The 26456-nt window shown below is 47.7% G+C and overlaps 1 protein-coding gene across 2 annotated transcripts; it reads right to left on the bottom strand.

Annotated features, from left to right (window-relative positions):
- Nucleotides 1–10432: 10432 nt before the first annotated feature.
- On the bottom strand, nucleotides 10433–20268 carry Aldh3a1 (aldehyde dehydrogenase 3 family member A1). 2 transcript variants are annotated; one of them, XM_070027583.1, is made up of 11 exons: nucleotides 20247–20268; nucleotides 17675–17841; nucleotides 15708–15939; nucleotides 15048–15133; nucleotides 14477–14685; nucleotides 13234–13351; nucleotides 12810–12951; nucleotides 11815–11981; nucleotides 11336–11435; nucleotides 10744–10874; nucleotides 10433–10657 (listed from the first exon to the last, which is right to left on the bottom strand). In XM_070027583.1, the coding sequence occupies exons 2-11, from the start codon at nucleotides 17834–17836 to the stop codon at nucleotides 10643–10645; spliced, it is 1362 nt and encodes a 453-aa protein (XP_069883684.1). In that variant the 5' UTR covers nucleotides 17837–17841; nucleotides 20247–20268; the 3' UTR covers nucleotides 10433–10642. The 2 variants fall into 2 exon arrangements, with proteins under 2 accessions (XP_069883684.1, XP_069883685.1); XM_070027584.1 differs by lacking the exon at nucleotides 20247–20268 and adding an exon at nucleotides 20124–20186.
- Between the last annotated feature and the right edge of the window lie 6188 nt (nucleotides 20269–26456).

Here is a 26456-nt window from a genome sequence, read left to right as displayed (position 1 = left end):
GTACCCAGACTCCAAGAGTCAGTCGCCTCAACCCAGTGCCTGTTGGTGATTTGTGTCTGCCCTCTCCACCTCTCCACCTCAGCAAAAGGAAGTTTAAGGTCTGAGGGTGAGAGAAGGCATCCCTCAGAGTGGGGCTGCCTTAAGGCAGCCCCTGGCCAAGAACATTACCACAATTGACTCGTATTTTATAATCAGGTGTCCTGCATGAGCTCACAGAGCAGGTCATGGCAGGTTCCATCCAGAGGTCTGCTTTTTCCCGGACAGTGGTCCTAGCTATTCTCAGTCTTAGCTGGCTAAGAATGAGGCTGGGATCAGGAGCTAACACACCAGGGATCCCAGTACCCCAAGGGCAGGGATGACACTGCTTCAGGAAGTACCTCATTCCCCTGGCCCTCTATTTCATCCAGCAAAGTTGTAACTCAGTATACACCAAGGTCCTCTACCACACTCTCAGTCTCTGCTCCTCCACAAAAGGGTGGCCTGTGAGAGATACCCTAAAGGCACACGTGTGCATTAACGCGCACGCACACGCGCACGCGTGTACACACACACACACACACACACACACACACACACACACACACACACACACACACACACATAACTGAGGGTCTGAGGATCATGGTTCAAAGCCAGCCCAGGGAAGAAAGTCCATGAGATCCTTATCTCCAATTAACCACCAAACAAACAAACAGAATGTGGAGCTGTAGTTCAAATGGTAGAGTGCTAGCCTTGAGCAAAAAAGCTAAGAAACAGTACCCAGGCCCTGAGCCCTGAGTTCATGTCCTAGTACTGGCAGGTACACACACACACACACACACACACACACACACACACACACACACACACACACACATTCTGTAGATATTCCCCCAGATGACTATATAGAAGTTATGGACTTCCTCCATTTACCAAGGAACTAAACTCCTCTCCCACTTTCCTCTCCCACTTGCCTTCAGGATTTCAAAACTCAGGCCCAGGTGGACTGGAACACCCCTGGTTAGGAACAAGGGGGTTCAATGACTTTCTGTTACAATACAGAAACCACTCCCTCTGGTGAAGGTGGGGTGGCAGGAGCTGCTTCCTCCCAGTGTGGGGTTTCAGAGCTCTTCATCCCTCCAAATTCCTCCAGAAAGTGACTTTCAAGCAGTACCACTCCTCTCTCCATTTATTGTGGGGACAACCATCTGTGTGACAGGTGGTGCACGCTCTGCCTCCGGTTTCCTTTTGTAGGATTCAGCCCATGGAGCTGATCAGACTTGGAGCAGATCTGAAAGCAGACTGAGTACCATCATCCTGTGACCAGGTAAGAACTCTGCAGTTTCAGCCTCTGCCCTGTTTCCCAAGTTGTCCAGTGCCAATCAGAGGATCCAGACAAGCCTGTAAGTCTGCATGCTGTGTGGGCTCTGGTACCTCTCACCAGGGTCTGGCAGCTCCTCTCTCAGTTATAGGCACCAGTGACTTCCCACCACATGAAAGCCAGTCCCAGGATGTTTGCATCCCCTCCCTTCCTAGATCATCACCAAGACTGTTATTTCCCCTGGGGAGACACATGACCTATGCTTTCCCCTCATCATGCCAATTTCTGTGTCAGTCATGTCTGTTGAAGGGAATAGAGATTAACTTGAGATAATTCCAGAAGTCAGAAAAGGAAAAGAAAGGAAGGGAAAGGGAAGGGGAGGGGAGAAGAAGGGCTTGAAGGAGAAGGGACCAAAGGCCTTTCCCTTGACACCTCAACTGTAGGGTGATTGCAAAACACCAAGTTTTCCACAAGGGTGATTAGGATTTTGGCCTGGTGGTGGCTCAGCCCCATGTACATGTTCAGGACAAAGGACAGGTGGGGGGAATTAAGCTGGGAACTTCCTGCCCATCCCCAGATCTGCTGAGCCATGACCAACATCTGCTAAATCCCGAAGTTCCTACCCCCAAGCTCCTCTCTTTCCTTTGCCTCTGAGATTTTGGCCATAGCTTCCCTTCCTTGCCACCTCCACCCCAACACTGCCTCCCTCTGCCCCTTATCTCCTTATTCCTCCAACAAAGCCTCACTGAGTATCTTCCATGTACGCTGAACCCTCAGAAATGCTTAGAGTTCCATCCCTGACACAAAGCCCCTAACAGTAACAGGGAGGTTCCCATTTCCTGCTTTTCCAATGCCAGGACTCCAAAGGCCAGGAGATGGGGAGGCATTTCCTTTGGGGAAATGGTGGCTCACTCCTGTAATCCTAGCTATTTGAGAGGCTGAGACCGGAAGGATCACAGTTAGAGATCAATTTAAGCAGATTCCTTTGCTAGTGGTGCATGCCTTTTGTCCTAGGTATGACAGAAAGCCTAAAATAGGCAGAAAGAGAGACCCTATTGCCAAAATAACCAATGCAAATAAAGGGCAGGAGGTATGGCTTATGTGGTTTAGACTTGCCTAGCAAACACAAAGCCCTTAACCATTGGGGGGAAAAAGAATTTTTTTAATAATGAAAAAAATGAGCTATTGAGCTATGAGAAGACACAAAAAAGCCTTACTACATATTGTTACGTGAACAGAGTCATGGACAGTCTTCATACCATATGATTCCAGCTACATGACATTCTGGAAAAGACAAAACTAGGGTGACAGCAGAGAGGTCAGTGGTTGCCAAGGGTCAATGGAAAGGAAGGGAGAGATAGGGAGGGAGGAGATAAGTGGAGCCAAGTTTCTTAGGACAGTAAAATCACTCTGTAGGATGCTCTAACGTGGACACCTATCACTATATTTTTGTGACTACCCATAGAATGTTTGCTGTAGTTGGGAATCTGAAGTGTCCTTTAAAGCTCATGTAAAGGCTTGGTTCCCAGTCCACGGTGCTAGTGTGACTGATAGGAGATATATATAATTTTGTTGTTGGTGGTGGTGGTCATGGGGCTTGAAATCTGGACCTGTGTGTTATCTAATCTCAGCTCTTCAGCTCAAGGCTAGTGCTCTACCATGTGAACCACAGCACCGCTTCTGGTTTTCTGAGTAGTTTATTGGAGATATAAGAGTTTCACAGACTTTCCAGCCTGGGCTGGCTTTGAACCACGATCCTCAGATCTCAGCCTCCTGAGTAGCTAGGATTACAGGTGTGAGCCACCACACTTGGCTGATGGGATCTTTAGTAGGCAAAGCAAAGTCAGGGAAATTCCACCACTGGGATCACAAGGGTATAGTATCCCAGCCCTTCTGTGCCTTCGCTCTATCTCTCTTTCTCCTGTCTGTCTCTGTCTCTGTCTCTCTGTCTCTGTCTCTCTCTGTCTCTCTCTGTCTCTCTCTGTCTCTGTCTCTCTCTGTCTGTCTCTCTCCCTCTCTCTCTCTTTCTCTCTCTCTCTCTCTCTCTCTCTCTCTCTCTCTCTCTCTCTCTCTCTCTCTCTCTCTCTCTCTCTCTCTCTCTCTCTCTCTCTCTCTCTCTCTCTCCTTCCTGGTCACCATGAAGTTACGAAGTTAGAGGTTCCTGCCATATGCTCTCTACTATAATGTGTTATCTCACCACAAGCCCAAGGCCACAGAGACAACTGATTTTAGGCAACTGATTTTAGACCCAAACTGTGAGCCAGAATAGGCTTTTCTTCCTTGTAAGTTGATTATCCCAGGCATTTTCCACAGCAAAAAAAGCTGGTCCATACAAATACAATGCCTAAAATGAGCCCTAATATAAACTATAGGCTTTAGTTCATAATAATGTGTTAATATTGCTGAATCAATGAAAACAAATATGGTGCCCTGGTGCAAGATGCTAATAGTAAGAGAAAATGGCATGGTAGTAATGATCAAGACAAAAAAGAGTATGCAAATTCTCTGTACTTCACACCTTCTCAGGAGGCTAAGATCCGAGGGCTGCCAGCCCAGGCTGGATCGCTCTCTGTCTCTGTCTCTCTGTCTCTCTGTCTCTATCTCTCTCTCTCTCACTCATTCTCTCTCTCTCAAACAAAAGATAACATCAGAATAATGAGTAGCACATATTAAAGTTGCTAAGGAAATTATCCTTCCTCTTATTCATGTCATTTTTAGCTCAAGGGTGCAGCAGCAGCATTATCAACAATACCAAAAATTAGAGTCAAGCCAAGCATGGTGGTGCATACTTATAATCCTAGCTACTAGGGGGGATTGTGAATTTAAGGCCAGACCAAGCAAAGTCAGGAAGACACTGTCTCAAAACCAATATACAAATAAAAGTGCTAGGGACATTGGGTGCCAGTGGCTCACGCCGTAATCCTCTCTACTCAGGAGACAGAGATCTGAGGATTGCAGTCCAAAGCAGCCCAGGCAGGAAAGTCCATGAGACTCTTTTTTTTTTTTTTTTTTTTTTTTTTTTGGTCGTGGGGCTTGAACTCTGGGCCTGGGCGCTGTCCCTCAGCTCTTCAGCTCAAGGCAAGCGCTCTACCACTTGAGCTACAGCGCCACTTCCGGTTTTCTGGTGATTTATTGGAGATAGGAGTCTCATGGTCTCTCCTGCCCGGGCTGGCTTTGAACCGCGATCCTCAGATCTCAGCCTCCTGAGTAGCTAGGATTACAGGCGTGAGCCACCAGCGCCCGGCTCCATGAGACTCTTATCTCCAATTAACCACCAGAAAACTGGAAGTAGCACTGTGGGTCAGGTGGTAGAGTACTCACCTTGAGCTGAAGAGCTCAGGGACAGTACCCAGGCCCAGAGTTCAAGCCCCAAGACTGACCAAAAAAAGTGCTAGGGACATAGCTCAAACAGTAGAGCACCAATTCCCTGAATAGGAACTTATTTCCTCACAGTTCTAGAAGCTGGGAAGTTCAAGAAGGAGAGTCCAGTATTTGGCAAGGTCCTTCTCAATGTGTCATCCCATGGTGGAAAGCAAGAGGAGGAGAGAGTGAGGGGGGAAAATGGAGCCAAACTTCCCCTTTTATGACAAACCCACTTATATGATAGCAAACCCATTCTGACAATAACAGCATCAATCCACTCTTGAGAGCAGAGCCCTTCAGGTGTAATCACTCTTTAAAGTCCACCTCTTTGTATTGTCACAGTGGCACTTAAGTTTTGACATGAAGTTGGGAAGAGACAAACATTGAAACCATAGCAGATGGCAAATAGGTTTTTCTCCAGTTTGCTGGCTCTGCTCAGTTGGCCACATTGTTCATACAATCCAGCAAAACAGTGTGCAATGCTCACCTCCTAATATCTGTGATGGACAGGGGATGGAGGAGTAAGTATGTATGTGACAATACAGAGACCTCTCTAACCTCCAGCCTCTTCAGAAGTTACCTAACAGAGCACAAACAGAAAGAAAGAATTTTCTCTGTCTAGTAGCCATTAGAAAATAACAGTATTGGGACACTCAGGAAAAGCCCTATTGCCCTTTTGCCACAGCTGTCAACTGGTCTGGCTCCTCTCTGGTCTTACCCCTTTGCCTTCCAAAACTCTAGTTTCTCCCGGTTTCCAACCCTATGAACTCCTAGCAGGTATATATACTTTGGGGTTAATAGCACCGCATTCATTTCCCAGAAAGTCACATGAGAACCTGTGAGATCATATCTGGCCCTGGCTCAAAGGAAAGATGTTCTGTAAATGTGGCACCCTAGAACCAGGTCTGGGCAGCATTCCCGAGATAGACAAGGCAATTGCTTGGCAAGTGTGGTATCTGCTCAACACTATTGTCATTTAAGGGGGAAAAAAGCTGTGAGTTTTCTCCTCACCCATCTATTTAGGAGCAAAAGTCGCTGATCATCTCCCAACATGCCCCTATCCTTCCTCCCACCCAGGCTGGCATGCCTTTCACATTTCCTGCTTTGCTAAAAGCCTAAGACCTGTCTGGACTATTAAGAAAACCTAGAAAGAGTGACCATGTCATTCTGAGCCTCCCAGAGGCAGGGTTGACAGAGTAGAAGGCTGCCATCATAGCAGAGAAACAGAGGACAAGGGCCCAGCCCCATATCATGTATGCATGCACCCTGTAATCCAAGAGCACATGGCTGCCCCCCCCCCAGACATTCCAAATGCTGGATCTTAGGAGAGGAAAGTGTCTGAGAGATTGCCAGTGGCTGCCTGTCCTGCCAGCCTGGCTCAGTGCCTGAGCAGCTGCTTTGCATGTGGCTGCCTGGCTTGTCCAGACAATTTCTGTTGCCTTTGGGAATTAAGCAGGTTAAGCCAAGCCCAGCTGGTGTTTTTGAAAATTTCCAAACAAAAGAAAAGATGCAGCTTATATAACACTGTTGGCTGGAGGGGCTAGCTTGCCTGGTATGGCCTAGGAATCAGAAGCAGCCCATACAGCAGCCTATCCAGAGAGGTCCTAACTTAATGCAAGGGCCTTGGCTGTTGCTAAGCCACCCTCTCTGGGCCGCTCTATCCCAACCTTTTGCAAACTTTCCACCAACAGAGAGACCAGAGACCTCTGGAGTCTATTTTAGAGCAAGGGACCAAATTTAGGAGAAGTGTCAGAAATAATAACAACTAACATGAATCAGCTCTTGCTCAGGCATTGTGCCAAGTGCTTCACCTGTAGGATCTTACTTAATCCCCACTCCACCCCTATGAAGTAAGCATGAATTAAAAACAATTTGTAGAACAGGCTCAGAAGATCTGAGCAATTGCCGATGGTGTTGAATATGGCCATTTGGTTCCCAGCATCTATTTTCCACTTCCTGCTTGCAGTTTTCTGTTTATCAGTGGTCAGGAAAGTAAATCTTTTTCCCAGAATCCCTTGGAACCAGGGTTCTAGGTAAGAATTAAGTTCTGCCCTTTAGAGGTACTTGTATAAGGCATGACTGCTTTGCTTAACAAAGTCATGGAGGTGTACACAAGTTATCTTTTGTTAGGAGTCAAAAGAGTGTTGGGTCCTCCTGGGGACAAAATGGCACTATTCCAACTGTCATATCCGGACTTGCCAATCTCTAGTAGAATGCTTCTGTGTTCATCAAATGATATAAGTTTGAGTATACTTGTGTGTACCCCCCTCCCAAATCCATATGTTCAAAATCTAAACCCCAAGATAACAGTATTAGAAGGTACAGTCTTTAGAAGATGATTAAGTGCCCTCATTTTTAAAAAAGGCCTAAACTGGGCACTGGTGGCTCACACCAAAATCCTAGGTAATGAGGAAGCTGAGATCTGAGAATCACCATTTAAAGCCACTCTGGGCAGGAAGTCCATGAGATTCTCATAAACAACTCAGAAAAAGCCAGAAGTGGCACTGTGGCTTAAGTGGTAGAGTGCTAGCCTTGAGCACAGAGAGGCTTAGGGACAGAACCCAGGACCTGAGTTCAAGTACCAGGTATGGCAAAAAATAAAATAAAATAAAATAAAAAAAGCCCAAGAGAGGCCCCGTCACTGTTTTCACCATGTAAGGACACAGCAAGAAATTGTTATCTATGAGCTACCAGGAAGTGAACATCCACCAGACACTTGAATCTATGGAATCTTAGCCTTGAACGTGGATTCTATTTCCAGCACTGCAAGAAAACAAAAGTCAAACAAACAAAAAAAAAACACAACGAAAATCTTCTAACGCTTGCTAAAGTTTGAAACTTGGAAGAGACTATGATTGCAAAATTAAAAACAAAAAAATCTAAACATAGAGGCAAGGGAACAATAGAACTGAAGCGTGAGTGAGTGGGTGATTTTTTTTTTTTTTTTTTTTTTTTTTTTTTTTTTTTTTGCCCGTCATGGGGCCTGAACTCTGTGTCTGGGCGCTGTCCCTCAGCTCTTCAGCTCAAGGCGAGCACTCTACCACTGGAGCCACAGCGCCACTTCTGGCTTTTTCTGTTTATGTGGTGCTGAGGAATCGAACCCAGGGCCTCATGCTTGCAAGGCATGCACTCTACCACTGAGCTACATTCCCAGCCCCTGAGTGGGTGATTTTTGAAAGCTTGTCACTACAGGACTGTGAGCTGGGAAGCTGCAAGCCTTCTGTGAACTGTAAATAGCATGTCTTGGATGTCATGGGCAGTCCAGAAGTGTCACCTGCTTGCCCTGATACCATGACTTTGACAATTCTTGGCTATTTATGTTTTGGACAATAGCCATTATTCGGGTGGTTGAGTCATAGTTCTCCAGATATTTTTCTAGCCTATTCTTTAATCCATGTAATGGAAAGCACAAACAGTAGATTGAATCAAGGTGTTGGGACTAGAGTACATATGCTGTGAGGGAGGGGGAAGGTTCCCCCAATTGTTTTGAATTTGTATCTACTTTGGAAATGGCATTAGTAAAGAAGAGGTTGCATTTGGGATTTTGTAATAAAATAAGTTTATTATAAATGATGTTATGTATGATAATACTAAATAGAAGAAAGAGAGAGAAGAAAAGCAAACAAGCAGGAAAAGAGTCCAATATGATTGCCACCCATATGCCCTACCTTTCACTGAGGTGATACCTCAACACCCATGGGTTCTGTGTCTCCAGGCTGTGTTTCCAGTTCTGCCAACAGCTCTTCAAGCAAAGGTGATGAAGAGTTTCAATGTTGTTGGCAATGATCTGCTGCTCCTGAGCCATGGTACCTGAGACTGGCATCGTGAAAACTGTGGCCAATTGATATTAACTCCTCAGCCTGCTTCCTTGTGTATCAACAGGTTCACACCCTTACTTCTTAGAGATGTTGGGAAGGCAAAGATGGAGAAGAGAAGGCAAAGGGAGCCAGATAAGACTTCCTCTTTTCTCCCATCTCTGGCTGGGGAGCAACTATCAGTTATCAAAGAGGGACCCAAATCTTGGAAGGCCTCTGAGTGCCTCTTTGTGAGGATACTGGGACACATTATTTTTCATTAGGATATAATCAATGTTGTTAATATGATTTAAGACATCTGGGCTGTTTTGTCCCCCAGCTGGCTCATCTGAAGCTTGTTACTATCCAAAAATAATACAGTTTCAAGTGCGATGCTGACACAAGGTGTAAGAGGGTCAGGCAACATAACACCAGCAACACATTTGTTGATTTATTCATTTGTTTTGCCAGTACTGGGTCTTGAATTCAGAGCCTGGATGCTATCCTTTGGCTTTTTCTACTCAAGGCTAACACTCTACCACTTGAGCCATAGCTCCACTTCAGCTTTTGGGTGGTTAGTTGGAAATAAGAGTTTCAGACTTTGCTCATGTAATTGTAACCCCTCTGTATGGTATTTTCACAATAAAAAAAAAAAAAGAGTTTCCAGCTTTCCTGCTCTGGCTGGCTTTGAACTGCAATCTTCAGATCTCCGCCTCCAGAGTAGTAATACAGGCATGAGGCACCAATGCCTAGCCCAGGATGCCATTTAAACCCACTCACTCATATATTTATTCAGTAACCAATACAGGCTGGTCATTGTTCCAGCCCTCAGTTTAAACCACCAGCATACCAAAGAGACAGCGTTTCCTGAACTCTTCAACTGGTGTTAAGAAATATTAAACTCAGAATCTCCTACCCCATAAAAAGTCTTCACAGAGGCAGCGAAGAAAGAAAAACGTTTAATTTTGAATAAGCACTAAGGCAATCTGGTGGCTCATGCCTGTAATCCTAGCTACTCAGAAGGCTGAGATCTGAGGATTGCAGTTCAAAGCCAGACTGGGCAGGAAAGTCCGTGAGATTCTTATCTCCAATAAACCACTCAGAAAAAAAAAAAAACCAGAAGTGGCACTGTGGCTCAAGTGGTAGAGTGCTAGCCTTGAGCTGAAGAGCTGAGGGACAGTGCCCAAGCCCAGAGTTCAAGCCCCATGACCAAAAAGAAAAAAAATTGTGCTAGATGCCTCATAATTAAACTGAACTCTAAAACAATCTACTTTAAAAACAACAACAACAACAACAGAAGATGCACAATAATCGATCAAAAGGGGCTCAATTTACTTAAGCCTTTTATTTTAACCCTATAAGGAAAGTAACTTCAAGCCCATAAATCTGTTTTTGTTGTGTGTCTGCTTTCCTCTTCCCCTATGGCAAATCTCCTCTGCTCAGTAGACCTCATTCTAGAATTGTGAGTAAAAGCCAAGTTAAAGTCTTTAAAGCTAGATTTGTGAGTAAAAGCCAAGTTAAAATCTTTAAAGCTAGATTTTGTCTTTGGATACTGCCCACACAAACTGAAAGTCTGGGTGCAAGCTCTCTGAATGTTGTATTCCTGCAGAGAGAGAGACAGAGACAGAGACAGAGACAGAGAGAGAATGAGAGAGCACATGTGCATGCTGGGGATGAAACCCAGGACCAAGTTCAAGTACTTTACCACAGAGCTGCATCCCATCCCTAATGTTTGTTTGCTTTTGTTGGATCTCCCTATGTATGTGTGTAGCCCAGGCTGACCTATGACTCTCAGTCATTTCTGCCACAGCCTTGTGAATCATCATCACCCTGACCCCAAGGCCCTGAGAGTGTGGGGGGAAGCCTTCTTGGGCTCATCAGAATAATCAAACTAGGAGGGCAGAGTAGTCACGTTGGACACAGCTGATGACTGCAAGGTGCAGAGGACAAATGCACATATGTTTTCCATTCTAAAAAAGCTTTATTGGTCTCTTTGTGTCTAGCAAGGGGCACTGCTTGGAAAGGGAAAGCCCAGGGTCCATCTTAGAGTCAGGTTGAGTCGGGTTGGCTGAGGAGCTTGAGGTCTGGGGTCTCCCAGAGGCAATTCTTCAAGGGGCAGGAAAGCAAATGAGGACATACCCTCCATGGGAGCACAGCATGAACTAGCCAGGCAAAGCAACCCTCCTCAGTGCCGGGGCATCTGTGAGGAAGGACAGGGAGAGGACAGTGAGGCTCAAGGCCTTGCCTTTGTCCTACTTGCCCCCCCTCCTCTTCTCCACTTCTCACCTTGGCGGGGCTTGGGGGATATCTGGCCTTGTGGACTTCATCATTGCGCAGAGACCTCACCAGGCAAGAACGGCGGTGAGAGAAGGTCTCGAAGCTCTTCTTGCCGTGGTAGGCCCCCATGCCGCTGTACCCTATGGAGACATGTCTGCTTGAGAACCTAGCCCCAGGTTGTGCTGACAACCCTCCTGAGTCCCTTTTGCTTTTGAGCTCCTAGAGAAATCAAGTCCCCAGGGAGTCCTTCAGGGTATCCATGCCAAAGACGACAAAAAGTGCCCAGGAAGAATTTGCTTTCAGATATACCACTAAATGGCCATATGACCCCCCCTGATTTGAAATCCCTGTAAAACCAGCCAGTGTCAGGTGACCTCTAGAACCTCATAAGGCTCCAAAACAGAGGCCAAAGACCAAATGAGAGAGGTCAATGGGACTCTGAAGCCCCAGGTTGCTCCTGGTCTGCCTGATTTCCAAGATGGATTTTTCCTGCCCTGGGGGAAAGTGAGGGAGAAATTGAGGGACCAAGGAAGGAAGGAAGGGAGAGGGATGGAAAAGAGGGAGGGATGGAAGTAGGCAGTGAGCTCAAGCCCAGACTCACCCACACCCCCAAAGGGCAGAGAGTGCACAGTGATATGAACAATGACATCGTTGGCCGTCACCCCACCGCTCGATGTCTCCGCAATCATCTTCTTAATGACCTACATCAAGAACCAGATGCTGGCCTCATACTGCCCAAGGGTAGCCTCCCCCACCTGTCTGAGCATGTCCCAGAATCCCAGCCACTGTTTTCCACATCCTCAGCCCCAGCCACCACCTCTAGTCATCCCCAAATATCACATGATAGCTCCCACGACCACACAATGCACCAGGCCCATGGCTACCTTTTTCATAGTTCTCGTATGATGCTACTGTTGTCATCTTAGAAATGAAGCCAGAGAGGCATAGAAAAGTTAAGTAACTTGCCCAGGGTCACACAGGATTGAACAGCAAAGCTGCAATCCGTGAATCACCTAAATCCTCTTTGCATGTGAGTCTGTGCCCTGGAGCCCAGGGTGCTGCGAGGACTCCCAAGCCCACCTTGTCATTGTTGGAGAAAACGTAGAGAGCCAGCGGCTTCTCACGCTGGTTGATGAACTGGATGGCCTCCTCCAGGCTGCGCACACACACAATAGGCATCACCGGCCCAAAGATCTCCTCCTGCATCACCGGGGACTGCGGGTCCACGTCAATGAGGATAGTGGGGGCTGAGGCAGGAAAGGAGCTAGAGTCTGCTGGTGCTGAGACCCTCCAGGCAGCCAGCCGGTGTAAGCTCAAGCTCCTGCCTCCATTGTTTTGTGGATAAAGCTGCTCGGGCTTAGCGACAAGGCTCCAGAGAGCTATTTCCATGGTCCCACTGTGTCTAAGACTCCATCCTGGCAGACCATGAGGACAACTACCGACTAGTAGTTAGGAACAGAAGCTCGGTCTGAACTATCCCTGCTGGCCACCAGCATCCCTACTTGAGTTACTCTGTCTCTTTGATAAATGGAGGGAAAAGAAGCCCCATCTGGTATTCCCTAGCCTATGTACTGGGGACTTCTCACAGCTTGGCGCACCTAGGGCTCCTGTGGCCTCTATTGATCTGTTCACTGTTCACATCAGAGATGAGGGAAATGGAGCCTCTCTCTGGCCTTGTGGAATAGAGGCTTTTGGGGTTGAGAAGACTGCTTCCTCCTCCCCCTCCTCCTCCTCTTTTTCCTCCTCCTCTTCCTTGTTGTTTTTTAGATAGAGTCTCACTATGTAACCCAGGTTGGCCTTGAACTCTTGATTCTCTTACCTCAGCCTCCCAAGTGCTGGGGTTACAGGTACCATATTCTCACACCCAGCTTGAGAGAGGGCTTCTTAAAAGCTGTCTTCTGCCCCCACTGGCTGAGAGCCTCAGGATGGGGGTTGGGGTAGAGGGGGTCACCTACCACCAGCCCACTAGTAAAAACATGTTTTGTCAAACATTTGTGCCCACTTGCTACAAACTTGCTGGGGACCCAGAAGACCAGGCAGGCAGATAGGCTTACTCTTGAGGGCTGGACACACACCTATGTAGCGAGAAGCCGCATCCCAGGTGCCCCCGTGGGCCACTTTCTGGCCCTCAATCAGGCTTATCACTCTCTGGAAGTGCCGGTCACTGACAATTCTTCCATAGTCACGGGACTGCTTGGCATTCTCCCCATAGAACTCCTGAGAAGAGACGGGATGGGGGGAGGCTTCAGGGAAGGACATAGACCCTAATTATGGCCAAAGGCTTCCCAGCCAAATGCCAGGAGGATGGGATTCTAGGTGAGGCCTTTTCCCCACTTTCTGATTTTTAGTCTCTTCCAACTTAACTGCATTGCATAGTCCTTTTCTGATCAAAATAAAAGCCATCTGGGATTTCCAAGAGTTCTAGAAATCCCTGGTGGCATCATGCCCACCTCTACCATACATCTCCCACCCCTCCTCAGCTCTGGGGCCCACACTCACTCTCAGTGACTTCTTGAGCTTCTCCACAATTTGGTTCTGGATCGAGGGGTCACAGAGGATGTAGTCAGGGGCCACACAGGTCTGGCCACTGTTCATGAATTTCCCCCAGGCAATGCGTCTGTGAAAAACCCCAAGTGGAAGACATTCAAAGAGGCTCCTGAGAACATATGTCTTATTCGGTGTACACAGGATCAAGGCTAGGATGTGGTGATGTGGCTCAAGCAGTAGAGTGCTTGCCTTGAGCTGAAGAGCGCAGGTCAGCACCTAAGCCCAGAGTTCAAGCCCCATGACCGACAAAAACAAAACAAAATCACAGGATCAAGGCTAGAGGAGAACCCACTGGTCCACAGGTGCCACAGGCTGTGAGCTGGCACCAGTGAGTCCCATTAAAGCAACCTATTTACTTCAGCCCACTGGATTGAACAGACCCAGCCCCTCCCGGAGCCACTGTGTGACAGGTGGGAGATTTCTTAGCACATTTAGGGTGAACAGGTTTTCTGTCTCTCATTCTTTGTTTTTTTTTTTTTTTCTTTTCTTTTGTTTGAGATACTAGAGATTGAACTTAAGGCCTCTTACATGCTAGGCAAGTGCTGTACCATACACTGAAGGTACCCCTAGTCCTTTGGTTTATGTTTTGTTTTTGAGTTAGATTATCATGACTTTGCTCAGGCTGGCCTTGGACTCCAGATCCTCCTACCTCCACCCACCAAGGATTACAAGTGTGCGCCCACCATGCCCAGCTTGATCATGTTCTTAAAGGCTTAGATGTCATCCCTCCACTTGGAGAGACCACACATGAAGGATACAAAGGTAGCCAGAGCCATGGCTAGGGTGAGACAATGCAGATCCAAGTCCTCCATCCAGAGATGAGAACCAGACCTCATATCAGCCCATGCCCCAGCAGAAGACTGGACTTGGCAAAGTTGTCCATTCCCTGAATGGCCTACTGTTCTCTTCAGTTCCTGCTTAGAGTACTCCTTCCCCAGTGACCCTCACAGTGATCAGAGCTCCACATGGAGCTCTCTCCTCTAAGAAGGTTCCTCAGGATCCTTATATCTCTTTATGAATGGAGTCCCCCTCCTCTGCCCAACTCCCACCACCCTGGCAGCTTTTGCTGAGGATGGTGAGCTCTGTGGGGTAGAGAGCATCTGTGCTAGGCAGAGCAGAACCACAGTGCTTGGCACAGGTCTATGTCAAGAGACAAATGGAAGGCTGCTGCAGCCACCCAACCCCAGATCCTCACCGGCAGGCCACATCCAAATCACAATCCTTGTCCACATAGCAAGGGCTCTTGCCTCCCAGCTCCAGTGTGACAGGGGTCAGGTGTTTAGCAGCAGCTGCCATGACAATCTTCCCCACACCTGTGCTCCCCGTGTACAAGATGTGGTCAAATCTCTGAGTGAGCAACTCTGTGGTCTCAGGGATACCTCCAGTGATCACCAGGTACAGATCCTTCCAAACAAGAAGAGAGAGGGGGCTCAGCAAAAGGCCAGCATGTAGAATGGGCAATGGCTGAGACTAGCAGCCCTGCTACTCAGCATTTCACCTGGATGGAGTTCACCCCAATGGGAGAAGGCAAATGCTAAGGCTACATTCTCTCCCACCTGTGGCTAGACCCATGCTGCAAGAACTCACTGTTCCTGGGCTGGGAGAGTAACTCAAATGGCTCTTCCACTTGGTAGAGTGGATGCTTAGCAAGCTGGAATCCCTCAAATCAATCCCCACTACCATCAAAAAATATGAATTTGCTATTCCTCAAGCCCCAAAGGCCTGGCCCCAACAAAGTTACCTTTGAGCCCTAGAGAGTACCTCACCTTGTCCAGGTACTGAGGAATGATGGTAGCCAGCAGGATGGCCATGTTCTCGCTCACCTCTGAAGGCTTGAGAACCACTGCATTTCCTGCAGAGCACACAGAGTCAGGGTCACACCCAGGCTACCCTCCAAACACTCTGTCCACACACACACACACACACACACACACACACACACACACACACAGACCAAGCCTAGAGCCTCCATCATATGTGTCCTCTGAAAAAGAAGAGAAGAGTTTCAGACATACATCATAGAAATATGCACAGGTACATACATCAGGAGCACGCCCAAGTACATACAATGGCACATGCTGTCCAGTGCTGCACTTGAACGGTCAGGGAAGAAAATGTGAAAGGAGACAGAGAGAGAGAGAGAGAGAGAGAGAGAGAGAGAGAGAGAGAGAGAGAGAGAGATTGATTCAGGCCTGGGCCTACCCAGAGCAGTGCTGGCCCCTCTTGATACGTATTGGCTGAGAGTGGGCCATCTCCTGCCCACATATACAGAGATAGGGCCAGCTAGCCTTGTGAACACCTGATCCTGCTTGCCCTTGGGCACTTGGAGACCTAGCTAAATGGTTTGGTCTTGCAAGCATCCTATGACTCTCTCATCTCCCCACAGGCTCAAGCCCATCCCAGAATAGACACTCCTTCCCCCCTACCTGCAGCAATGGCGCCCACCATGGGCTGGATGGTGAGGTTGAAGGGGTAGTTCCAGGCACCGATGATGAGAACCACACCCAAGGGCTCCGAGTGGATGTAGGCTTCATCCTGCTGGGTCTGACGAGTCTTCACCACGGGCTCATCAGCAGCCCACTCTGTGAGATTCTTGACTGTGTTCTCAATTTCATCCATGACATGCTCTATCTCCTCATAGTAGGCAGTCCACTCATTCTACAGAGAGGACTCCCAGTCAGCTCCCAGCCTGAGCAGAGTAGAGGACCCCTCCTCTCTACCAGACTGGGAACCCTGGCATATTTGGATCTGTCCTTAGTGAGGTGCCTGAGGGACAAGGCTAGTGAGGGAATGGAGAATAGATTTGAAGGTCACAGGAATGGAATTGATGTGCTGTCTGGAAAGCTTATGGACCAAAGTGAAACTTGAACTTGGAAAAGCAGCTTTCGCAGACCATCCTAAGAAAAGTGGGTACAGGGAAGAGGCTTCTAGGATCAGGAGAAAAGCTGCAGGCAGGGAGCAGACGGGGGACCAAGGACTGCTGTGGGGGCTTAGGGCCTCCTGGAGTAGAAGATGGGTAAGGAGAGAGGAGACACAGACACAAATATGTACTTTTTTTTTTTCTGGCAGTACTAGAGTTTGAACTCAGGTCCTCAAGTTTGCTAGGCAGATACTCTCACTTAAGCCTTACTCCAACCGTCTTTTGCTTTTGGTATTTTTCAAGTAGAGTCTTGTGTTTTTTGCCTGGGGCCTCCTTCAGACCAAACTCTTCCTTCCTACAGCCTCCCAAGTAGCTGGGATTAAAATGTGTGCACCACCATGCCCAGCTTACTGATTGAAATAGGATCTCACTAAACTTTTGCCTCAGTTGTTCTTGAACCACAATCCCCACCCCCAGTCCTCCAGCTCAGGAATATCTGAGATTATAAAAATGAGCCTCCTCACTGGGTAAATGTACACCATTTTTATGAACTTGGTACCGTCGGGTTGAATTTTCTCACTGTGGTTTACAGTGAGAAATCTTTAGCCTTTTTTTTTTTTTTTTTTTGGTCGTGGGGCTTGAACTCTGGGCCTGGGAGCTGTCTCTGCTCTCTTCAGCTCAAGGCAAGTGCTCTACCACTTGAGCCACAGTGCCACTTCCAGTTTTCTAATGGTTTATTGGAGATGAGTCTCTCGGACTTTCTTGACCAGGATGACTTTTGAACCGTGATCCTCAGATCTCAGCCTTCTGAGTAGCTAGGATTACAGGTATGAGCCACCGGTGCCCGGCTATCTTTAGCCATTTTTAAAACTTCAAGAGCACAGACAGATCATACTTGGTAGGTAAGCCATGAAATAGTAGAGATGTGATCTAGGATTATTGGGGGGGAGGGTGCACGTCCTTTCTCCTCCCAGGTACAAGTGAGGGTAGAAGCAAGGTGAAACATTTGTAAATTGGGAAGTATCTGCTTTCTTTTATCAGGCTGAGGGATGGAGCGGCCTCCTGGGGACCGGGAGGAAGGAAGAAACTCTGGGCTGCCACCGGATGTGGAGAACCAGGTAGGGCTCAATGGGGCTGAGGGATGAGGGGACTCGAAGTTTGGGTTATCACGCAAGCAGGAAATGGTTGAAATGGATGCCCTGCTGCAGACTAGATCAAGAAGGCAAGGAGAGAAAGGTGACATGTGACCAGACAGAGACCCTGCCCAGCAAAGAAGGAAGAAGGTAGTGAACCTCATCTCAGCAGGTGGTAGGTGTGGCGGCCCCACGCCACCCCCAAATTATCCCCCAATCCTTTCACTGTTTCCCCTCTTATAACATGGTTATAACACTTGCAGGGTTTGGGGGAGAGTGGGGTCCTGGGCACGTAGCCCCGGATACACGGTAAATACGTCATGAGCAAGCTGCAACTGCCCCCGCCCCGTCCTGTCTCATCTCTGCCCGCTTTCCCGCGCCCCCCGCGGCCCTGGGGCACCTTGTGCAGGTCGGCAGCCAGCGCGTCCACGATGTCAGTCTGGCGCTCCTTGACCATGCGCTGCAGCGCCTCCAGCTGCTGGATCCGGAACTGCAGCGGGCGCGTCCGACCTGAATTGAACGCGCTCCGGGCCTGCTTCACCGAGTCGCTGATCTTGCTCATGGTACCTGTAGGGAGCAGAGAACATCTTGCAGCAGCAGGAAAGGTGGATGGTCACATCCCAGAAGAGATGATAATGATCTGCAATGAAGTCAAGGAAGCAGTGACACCATCCTAAGCAGAGTAGCTGGTGGTGGGATCTTGGATATGTGCTGTGGACAGAGCCAGGGTAGTATTCCAGATTAGATTGGATGAAGACAGACCAACCTTTCTGACTAAGTCATTGTTCTCAAAAGCACTGGATCCTTGACAGAGCTGAACCAGGCTTAGGTTTTTACATCAGTGTGTGATACACCTGTGCAGCACAGCCCAATGCCAAGCAACCTCACAGGGCTTCAGATTTCTATGCAAAAAATGTAGCAGTAATTTCCTCTGATAGAAGAAATAACACTGGCGAATTGGGATGATTCTTCTGGATGTGATAGGGCAATATCTAGCAAACGTCTTCCAAAGGAATTTGTGACACAGTGCATACTCAGGAGTTGCTAGTAATCACAATTCCTAAACATTCACTAACAAGAAAGTCATCACTGTATGTAACTAAAATATTGGGAGTGCTCAGCAGGAGGTAGTTTAAATGAACTAAGCCACACCCTCCTGTTGAATTATTTAGAAATGAAAGAGAAAAGCTATTCAGCAGGTCCAAGGCAGACGTTTCCCAGGCTCTAGGGATAAGAAAGGAGCAGGTTACTAGGGTGTGTTGGGGGGAGGGGGGGAGCGGGGGTTTGCATAATGCAGGAAAAGACCAAAAGTGATGAGGGTGCAATTATTGGTGATTTTTGCTTCCTTCTTCCTTTCTTTCTCTTTCTCCTACCTTCCTCCCCCACCCTTTTTTCTTTCTTCCTCCCTCCCTTTTCTCTTTCTTTGTTTCATACATGCTAAATGTGTTTTATCCTGAGCTATGCCCAAACTTTTTCTACAATGTTTGACATTTTTGTAATGAGCTTGTATCTTTGTCTTCGTTACATTTTTGAAGACACAATACATGCTCATGGAGAGAAGCAAAAGAGAGACAAATGGAGGCACAGAGGAAAGTGCCTCTCTCCTCCCTTCTCTCCCTTCTCCTTCAGCGTCAGGCTCAGCTCCACAGAGGTCCCTAACACCAGTTCCTTTACCCCTTCCAGAATGCTCAACCCACTCACAGACAGTGCTTCTAACTTTTGGTATGGTAAGGTGCTATTTCTCTTTTACAAAAATAAAAACCAAAAAACCCATCTCATACACACACACACACACACACACACACACACACACACACATACATACATATATATATATATACATATATACATATATATATACTTGTATTGGCTATAGATACATGATCCTGTTCAAATTTTCTTTCTGATTCCTCCTGTTACCCCTCTTGCCCATGTAATGCTGGACACCACCCCCAGCCTTAGCTCCAAGATTTTGTATAAGGAGGATGGATGCTGCTAGTTTCTAGGATACCCCAAGCCCACATGCCATAGACCTCTCCTATTGTATGATAGAAGCTGGGGATCACTCTCAGTGGGGTCCCTTAACCCTACCTGCCCGCAGGCCAGGTCCCTCCAGCTGACCATGACTTCAGCCATGCAGCTGTTCAGGGACACCCTATTTTCTTCCCTGGTATGGTCAAACCAGGGCCATGAAGAGCAAGCAACCAGGGGAGAAGGGTCTGGTATGGGCGGAGCTGGCTACATTGGCACTCTTGATGTCACCTCTCCCCAAACTCAGATTTGTGTGTTCTCTGTGAATGACAGGCCTCTCGGTTTCCTCTGCAAGTTCAGGTTAACAACCATAGTGCTGATTCAGAGGGTGGCTGAAAGACTAACAGAGACACAAAGCATCTGATGTCCTTCCTGACACCCAAACAAGAGCAGTGTTGACCCAAGCCACTGATCCTGTCTTAGAGACAGCCCACCTTGGAGGTCAAGCCTCCTTTCCAGAATTCTCGCATTCATTTTCCTTTAGAGTGCCAACTTTAACTTTGTCCCAGGGCCTTCCCTATTTCTAGCTCCCCCTCCTGCCCCACTTAAGTCCTCAGAAAAGGTCAGAGTAAATGCTCAAGAATCAGGGACAGGTAGAAGTCTGCTTCACCGATGAGGAAAGTGGGACTGAAAATTGTTCAATGTTCTGTCTCTGGCCTCTCTGTCAGCAAGTACTCCAGCCAGAGTTTGAACTCAGAATGTATCTCTACCCAAACTGTACATCCTTAGCTTCTCAGCCCTGCTGCCTTCCAAGGGTCGGGGAGGCCATTTGCTCCACAGATCTACAGAACCTTTACCTCCAGGTGCTGAGGACTCACCAGAGGATGCTCAGGAGGTGGTACCTCCTGAAAAGATGCAAGACTTTGACCTTCCAAATGCACACTCTGCCCAGCAATTCCCACCTAAAGGAGAGAGAGAGGAAGCTGGGAGACAAGGATTACCTTTGACACAGCCTCTCCCAGTAGCTGGGGCTCCTGGAATAAACAAGAGCCAAGAGATTTCATATTTAAAGACCCTTCCTTCCCACCCACTTGGCCCTGGAGACCCAGCCCAGGAAGTTTGCGTGACAAAGAAAGAACAATATTCAAATGTGGGGTGTAGCATAATCCAGACCTTTGCTCCCTACAGTTGGGGTTTTAGGGATTAGACCTTGGATTGTCTGTTTTTGTTCTACTCTGAAATGCAAGATTGTCTATGAAGGCTTGGGCAGGGCTCATATCCAATCTTCAAAACAAGCCTCTTATGTTTGCCCTGGGCGTGGGGAGTGCTGATTGATTCAGCCTGACGTGGACCTCTTCCAGATTTCCGGAGTATGTTGGCCACATGCTGTTCTCTGAGTTCCCTGTTGCATAAGGTCCACTGTGGGGAAGACAGGAGTCATGAAGTGTGCATGCTGTGGCTCCAAAAGCGTACCCCCAAATTTCATAGTTACCTAACCACTCACGCCACATGCACAGGTGCTAGAGCCTTGTAGAGGCCAAGGCCCCAACCTGCAAGCTGGAACTTTCTATAGGGTGCCCACTGATGGGTAGGTCACCTCCCTCCATGATTGGCAGCGAAGAGGCCAGAACTTGTGAGAACTGTCAGAACCTCTCCCTGTGTGGCACCTGGGAAGGAGGAGAGCCAGGACAGGATTCTTTTGAAGGAACAGGTCTTCTCTGGTGTCCTGCTCTGTGTCACATCATGGTCAACTGTGATCCATCACATCCAATCACTTCTCACACCTCCACTGCCAAGGTGGATTCCGGCCCTTTCTGGCCTCTGACACCCACTTGCAGGCTCCTCACCGGTGTCTGGAAGTCCTTGCCTCTTATTTCACTCAGAAGCAGACATAAAGCCCCAACCATGGCCTGCAAGCCCCTGAGGGCATTCTTGTCTCCCCTCCCCCATAACACATACACACACACACCAAACTGGGATGTCCACCCACCTATCTTGCCAAATAACACCACCCATCCTTGTCATTTTTCCTTTTCTCCAGAGTATGGCTTTGCTGTTGTTGTTGTTGAATTGTTCTGGGGTTTAAACTCAGCCTCACACCTACTTGGGTAGGCACTCTACCACTTGAGCCATAACCTCAGCCCTTTTTTGTTACTGGAGAGCCCTATTTTTTTTTTTTTTTTTTTGGTTGGTCGTCAGGCTTGAACTCTGGGTTTGGGCGCTGTCCCTCCGCTCTTTAGCTCAATGCTAGTGCTCTACCACTTGAGCCACAGCACCACTTCCGGTTTTCTGAGTGGTTTATTGGAGATAAGAGTCTCACAGACTTTCCTGCCAGGCTGGCTTTGAACCATGGTCCTCAGGTCTCAGCTTCCTTAGTAGCTAGGATTACAAGTGCCCAGCATAGAGATCCCTATTTTTGAGACACACACTTGGAATGGGATCCTCTTGTTTTAGGTTTCCTGTAGTAGCTGAGATGACAGGTACACACCACCATGCTCAGCTTCTTCCATTGAGATGAGTTTTGTGGACGTTTTGCTATGGGGTAGCCTAGAACTGAAGTACTCCCTGATCTGACCCTCCCTGATACCTAAGATTACATCCATGAGCCATCATCACCTGGCTTTCTAGAAGTTTTTTTCATTGTGGTTTTTTTTTTATTGTTGTTGTTGTTTTGTATGCTTGTACTGGGACTTAAACTCAGGGCCTCACAACTTTTAGATTTTTCACTCAATGCTGATGCTCTACCCTTGTACCACACCTCCATTTCTGGCTTTTTGCTGGTTAATTGGAGATAAGAGTCTAGGATTTAGCCAGGCGCTGGTGGCTCACGCCTGTAATCCTAGCTACTCAGGAGGCTGAGATCTGAGGATCAAGGTTCAAAGCCAGCCCGGGCAGGAGAGACCGTGAGACTCCTATCTCCAATAAACCACCAGAAAACCGGAAGTGGCGCTGTAGCTCAAGTGGTAGAGCGCTTGCCTTGAGCTGAAGAGCTGAGGGGCAGCGCCCAGGCCCAGAGTTCAAGCCCCACAACCGACCAAAAAAAAAAAGAGTCTAGGATTTATCCACTTGGACTGGCTTCAAATCATGATCCTCAGATCTCATCCACCTGAGTAGCTAAGATTTTAACCATAAGCTATCAGCATCTGGCTTCTGTAGACACTATTGTCTACAGTCATGTACTGCATAACAACAATCCCTAGGATTGTAATTGAGTTGAAAATTCCTATGTATGCTGAAATAGCCATAGTACCATCTAGTGCAGGGCATTACCCCAGTGTGATGCTGGTAGAAACGACCTACCATGTTACCTACTGCATAAAGTACAACACGCAAAATCATGTGTAGGACATACTTCCTGACGATTACAAAATACTATGCTACTGGTTTAGGAATTTGCTTATTCAATTTACTATTTGCCTTCTGTTATGTGCCTGTCCTAGGGCTTGAACTCAGGGCCTGGGTGCTGTCCCTGAGCATCTTCTGCTGAAGGCTAGCACGCTCCTTGAGCCACAGCCCTACTTCTATTTTCTGGTAGGTAATTGGAGATAAGAAACTCATGGACTTTCTTGCCTGGCTGGTTTTGAGCCACGATCCTCAGATCTCAGACTCCTGAGTAGTTAGGACTACAGGCATGAGCTACCAGCACCCAAATCATATTATTTTCTTTTTACCATTATTTTAGAGAATATGTGCATATACATATATATGTATATATATATATATATACATGTATGCATGTATTTATATGTATTGGGTTTCTGTATACAAGGCTGGCAGCTGCCTAATACATCTTTTCTTTTTTTTTTGGGGGGGGGGTCCAGTCGTGGGGCCTGAACTCTGGGCCTGAGTGCTGTCAGCTCAAGGCTAGCACTCTACCACTTGAGCCACAGCACCACTTCCAGCTTTTTTCTTTTTGCTTATGTGGTGCTGAGGAATCGAACCCAGGGCCTCATGCATGCAAGGCAAGTGCTCTACTGCTGAGCCACCTTCCCAGCCCATCTCTTTTTTTTTTTTTTTTTTTGTCGGTTGTGGGGCTTGAACTCTGGGCCTGGGCGCTGTCCCTCAGCTCTTCAGCTCAAGGCAAGCGCTCTACCACTTGAGCTACAGCGCCACTTCCGGTTTTCTGGTGGTTTATTGGAGATAGGAGTCTCACGATCTTTCCTGCCCGGGCTGGCTTTGAACCTCGATCCTCAGATCTCAGCCTCCTTAGTAGCTAGGATTACAGGCGTGAGCCACCAGCGCCTGGCTACCAGCCCATCTCTTGTTTACTGTATCTCTCCCTTTTTTCTTTCTTTCTCTTTTCTTTTCCTTTCTCAAGATTGAATGCAGAACTTTGTATATGCTGGGTAAGCACAGCATGGCTTGAGCTATTCCCCTAGCCCTGTCGTTTTTTTTGTTTTGTTTTGAATCAAGGTATCTCACTACTACTTTAACGTGAACTGTATCAAACTCATCATTCTCCTGCCTCCACCTCCCAAAGTTGCTGGGAATTACAGACATGAGTCTCTGTGCCCAGCTACTGCATCTCTCTCCATCTCTCTCTGTGTTCCCTTCTTTTTTGCAGCACTGGGATTGAACTCAGGGCCTTGCCCTTGCTAGGCTGGCACACTCCACTTGAGCCATACCTCCAGCCCTACTTTTTGGTGGTCGTTTTGGAGATGGAATCTCACAGACTTTTCTATCCAGGTTGGTCTCAAACCTCAGTCCTCTGGATTGAAGCCTGGTGAGTAACTACAGGCATGCATCACTGGCACCCAGTTTGCTGAATCTTTTGATTCCATCCTCTTCTCATGTGTCTTATTTGCTGTCACATTGTTTTGTTGATCTTGTTCTGGGAGCCACAGGCTGTACCATGGGGAGTGGGTGGATAGTAAGTGTATGTATGTATATTATTCTATAATGGTGATACCTAGATCATTGGAGACAATTGGAGACGATGGTGAAATTGCCTTAACAATGAATTTCTAAGAATGCATCATTACTCAGAGACACGTGACTGTTCTTATCTATTTTTGTTTCCTGCCTTCCCCTCACCACCCTCCACCAACTACAATCTGATTTGTTCACTGCTAGAATTTCAGCACTTGGCCTAACTCCCAGCACAGAGTAGGTGCTCAATTCAACTCAAAAAATACAATACACAGAAATTTTCAAAATAATATGAACACTGTGATGCTGGCAGTGTGCATGGGATACTAGAGGTGATCACTGAGGGTCCCATAGGAGGCCCACCTGAAGTGTGTGAGAGGCCTTTACACAGGGGACAGCAGGGACTTGTAACTGCAAAGGCACAGAGGCAGGAAGCAGGGTAGTGTGCCCACTGAAGTCTGACCTGAAGAAGGGGTGATGCAGACCCCTGTGGAGGCCCGGCCTGAGACACAGCTCTGTGGGCTGGGGGAGTGGCAAGGGGCTTGTGGTACAAGTATGTCTGATAATTTGGGGGTTTGCTTTTGTTGTGAGCAGCAGAGGCTCTGGAACAGTTTTGGTTGGTGTAAAACAAGATATTTTGGATTGCTAGGTACCAGGGGCTCATGCCTGTAATCCTAACCACTTCAGAGGCTGAGATCTGAGGATCCTGACTCCAAGTTAACCCAGGCAGACAAATCCAAGAGACTCTTACCTCCAACTAACTAGCAAACAGCCAGAAGTGTAGCTGTGGCTCAAGTGCTAGACTTGCCAGCCTTGAAAAAGACAAAGCCAAAGGACAGCACCTTTAGCCTCTCTTTCAACCTTGATCCTCAGATCTCACTGTCCTGAGTAGCTAGGATTACAGGCGTGAGCTTCTTGCACACTGCCAAGGAATGCTTCTTAGAAATAGCTTTGGGGGCTGGGCGCTGGTGGCTCACACCTGTAATCCCTAGCTACTCAGCACAGTGAGATCTGAGGATCCCAGTTCAAAGCCATCCTGGGCAGGAAAGTCCCTGAGACTCTTATCTCCAATAAACCACTCAGAAAACCAGAAGTGGCTCTGTGGCTCAGGTGGTAGAGCGCTAGCCTTGAGCTGAAGAGCTGAGGGACAATGCCCAGCCCACAACTGACATTTAAAAAACAAAAAGCTTTTGGGAGAGGAGAGCACTTTTTATTCATGATAGAAAAAAATTCAGTAGGGCTGAGTGCAAAGAGTGGCGGGCTGGGGAGACAGATGGGCAGGCAGGAGAACTTGTGCATAGACTCAAAACAGACGGCTTCTGATCTGTGGCTCTGCACGTGTCTGACATGGGCTCAGATCACCTGCAGGAGAACTACCTTCTGGAAGGAGGTTGGCATGCTGTTCCCAACTCACAGCTAATCCACTTACAACTTGACTTATAGTGTAAATACTAGGGGCTGGGGATGTAGCTTAGTGGTACAGTGCTTGCCTAGCATGCATGAAGCCCTGGGTTCAATTCCAGTACCACATAACAGAAAAAGCCAGAAGTGGCCTTGTGGCTCAAGTGGTAGAGTGCTAGCCTTGAGCAAAAAAGAAGCTCAGGGACAATGCCCAGGCCCTGAGTTCAAGCCCCAGGACTGGCAAAACAAACAAACAAACAAAAAAACACAAAATTTGGGCTGGGAAGTGGCTCAGTGGTAGAGTGCTTGCCTCCCATGCATGAGGCCCTAAGCTGAAAGTGGCACTGTGGCTCAAGTGGTAGAATGTTAGCCTTGAACTGAAGGGTTGAGGGACAGTGCCCAGGCCCAGAGTTCAAGTCTCATGACCATAAAAAAAAAAAAAAAAGCCAAGCACTGGTGGTTCATGCCTATAATCCTAGCTATTCTCGAGGCTGAGATCTGAGGATTACAGTTCAAAGCCAGCCCAGGCAGAAAAGTCTGTGAGACTCTTATCTCCAATAAACCACTCAGGAAACCAGAAGTGGTGCTGTAGCTCAAGTGGTAGAGCGCTAGCCTTGAGCTGAAGAGCACAGGGACAGTGCCCAGGCCCAGAGTTCAAGCCCCACGACCGACCAAAATCAAAAACAAAAACAGTGTAAATATGATACACATGTCCTCAGTGGGAACCATACTTTGATTCTGAATTTGGATCTTTGCCCAGCCTACTAAAAGTTGGGTCCATACTAGGTGGCACCGGCTCCTGCTTAGTCACACACTTATGAGGGGAGTACTAGGAGTTGAACTGGAGGCTTTATCTTCTTGCTAAACAGGTGCTTGACTGCTTGAGCCATGCTCCAGTCCTTTTTGTGCTGGTTGTTCCTGAGATAGGGTCTTACTTTTTG

This window comes from Dipodomys merriami, unplaced genomic scaffold (genome assembly GCF_024711535.1).
Source record: "Dipodomys merriami isolate MVZ:Mamm:240054 unplaced genomic scaffold, mDipMer1.0.p SCAF_19, whole genome shotgun sequence".
Classification (NCBI taxonomy): Eukaryota; Metazoa; Chordata; class Mammalia; order Rodentia; family Heteromyidae; genus Dipodomys; species Dipodomys merriami.
This window is presented reverse-complemented; position numbering and strand designations above follow the sequence as displayed.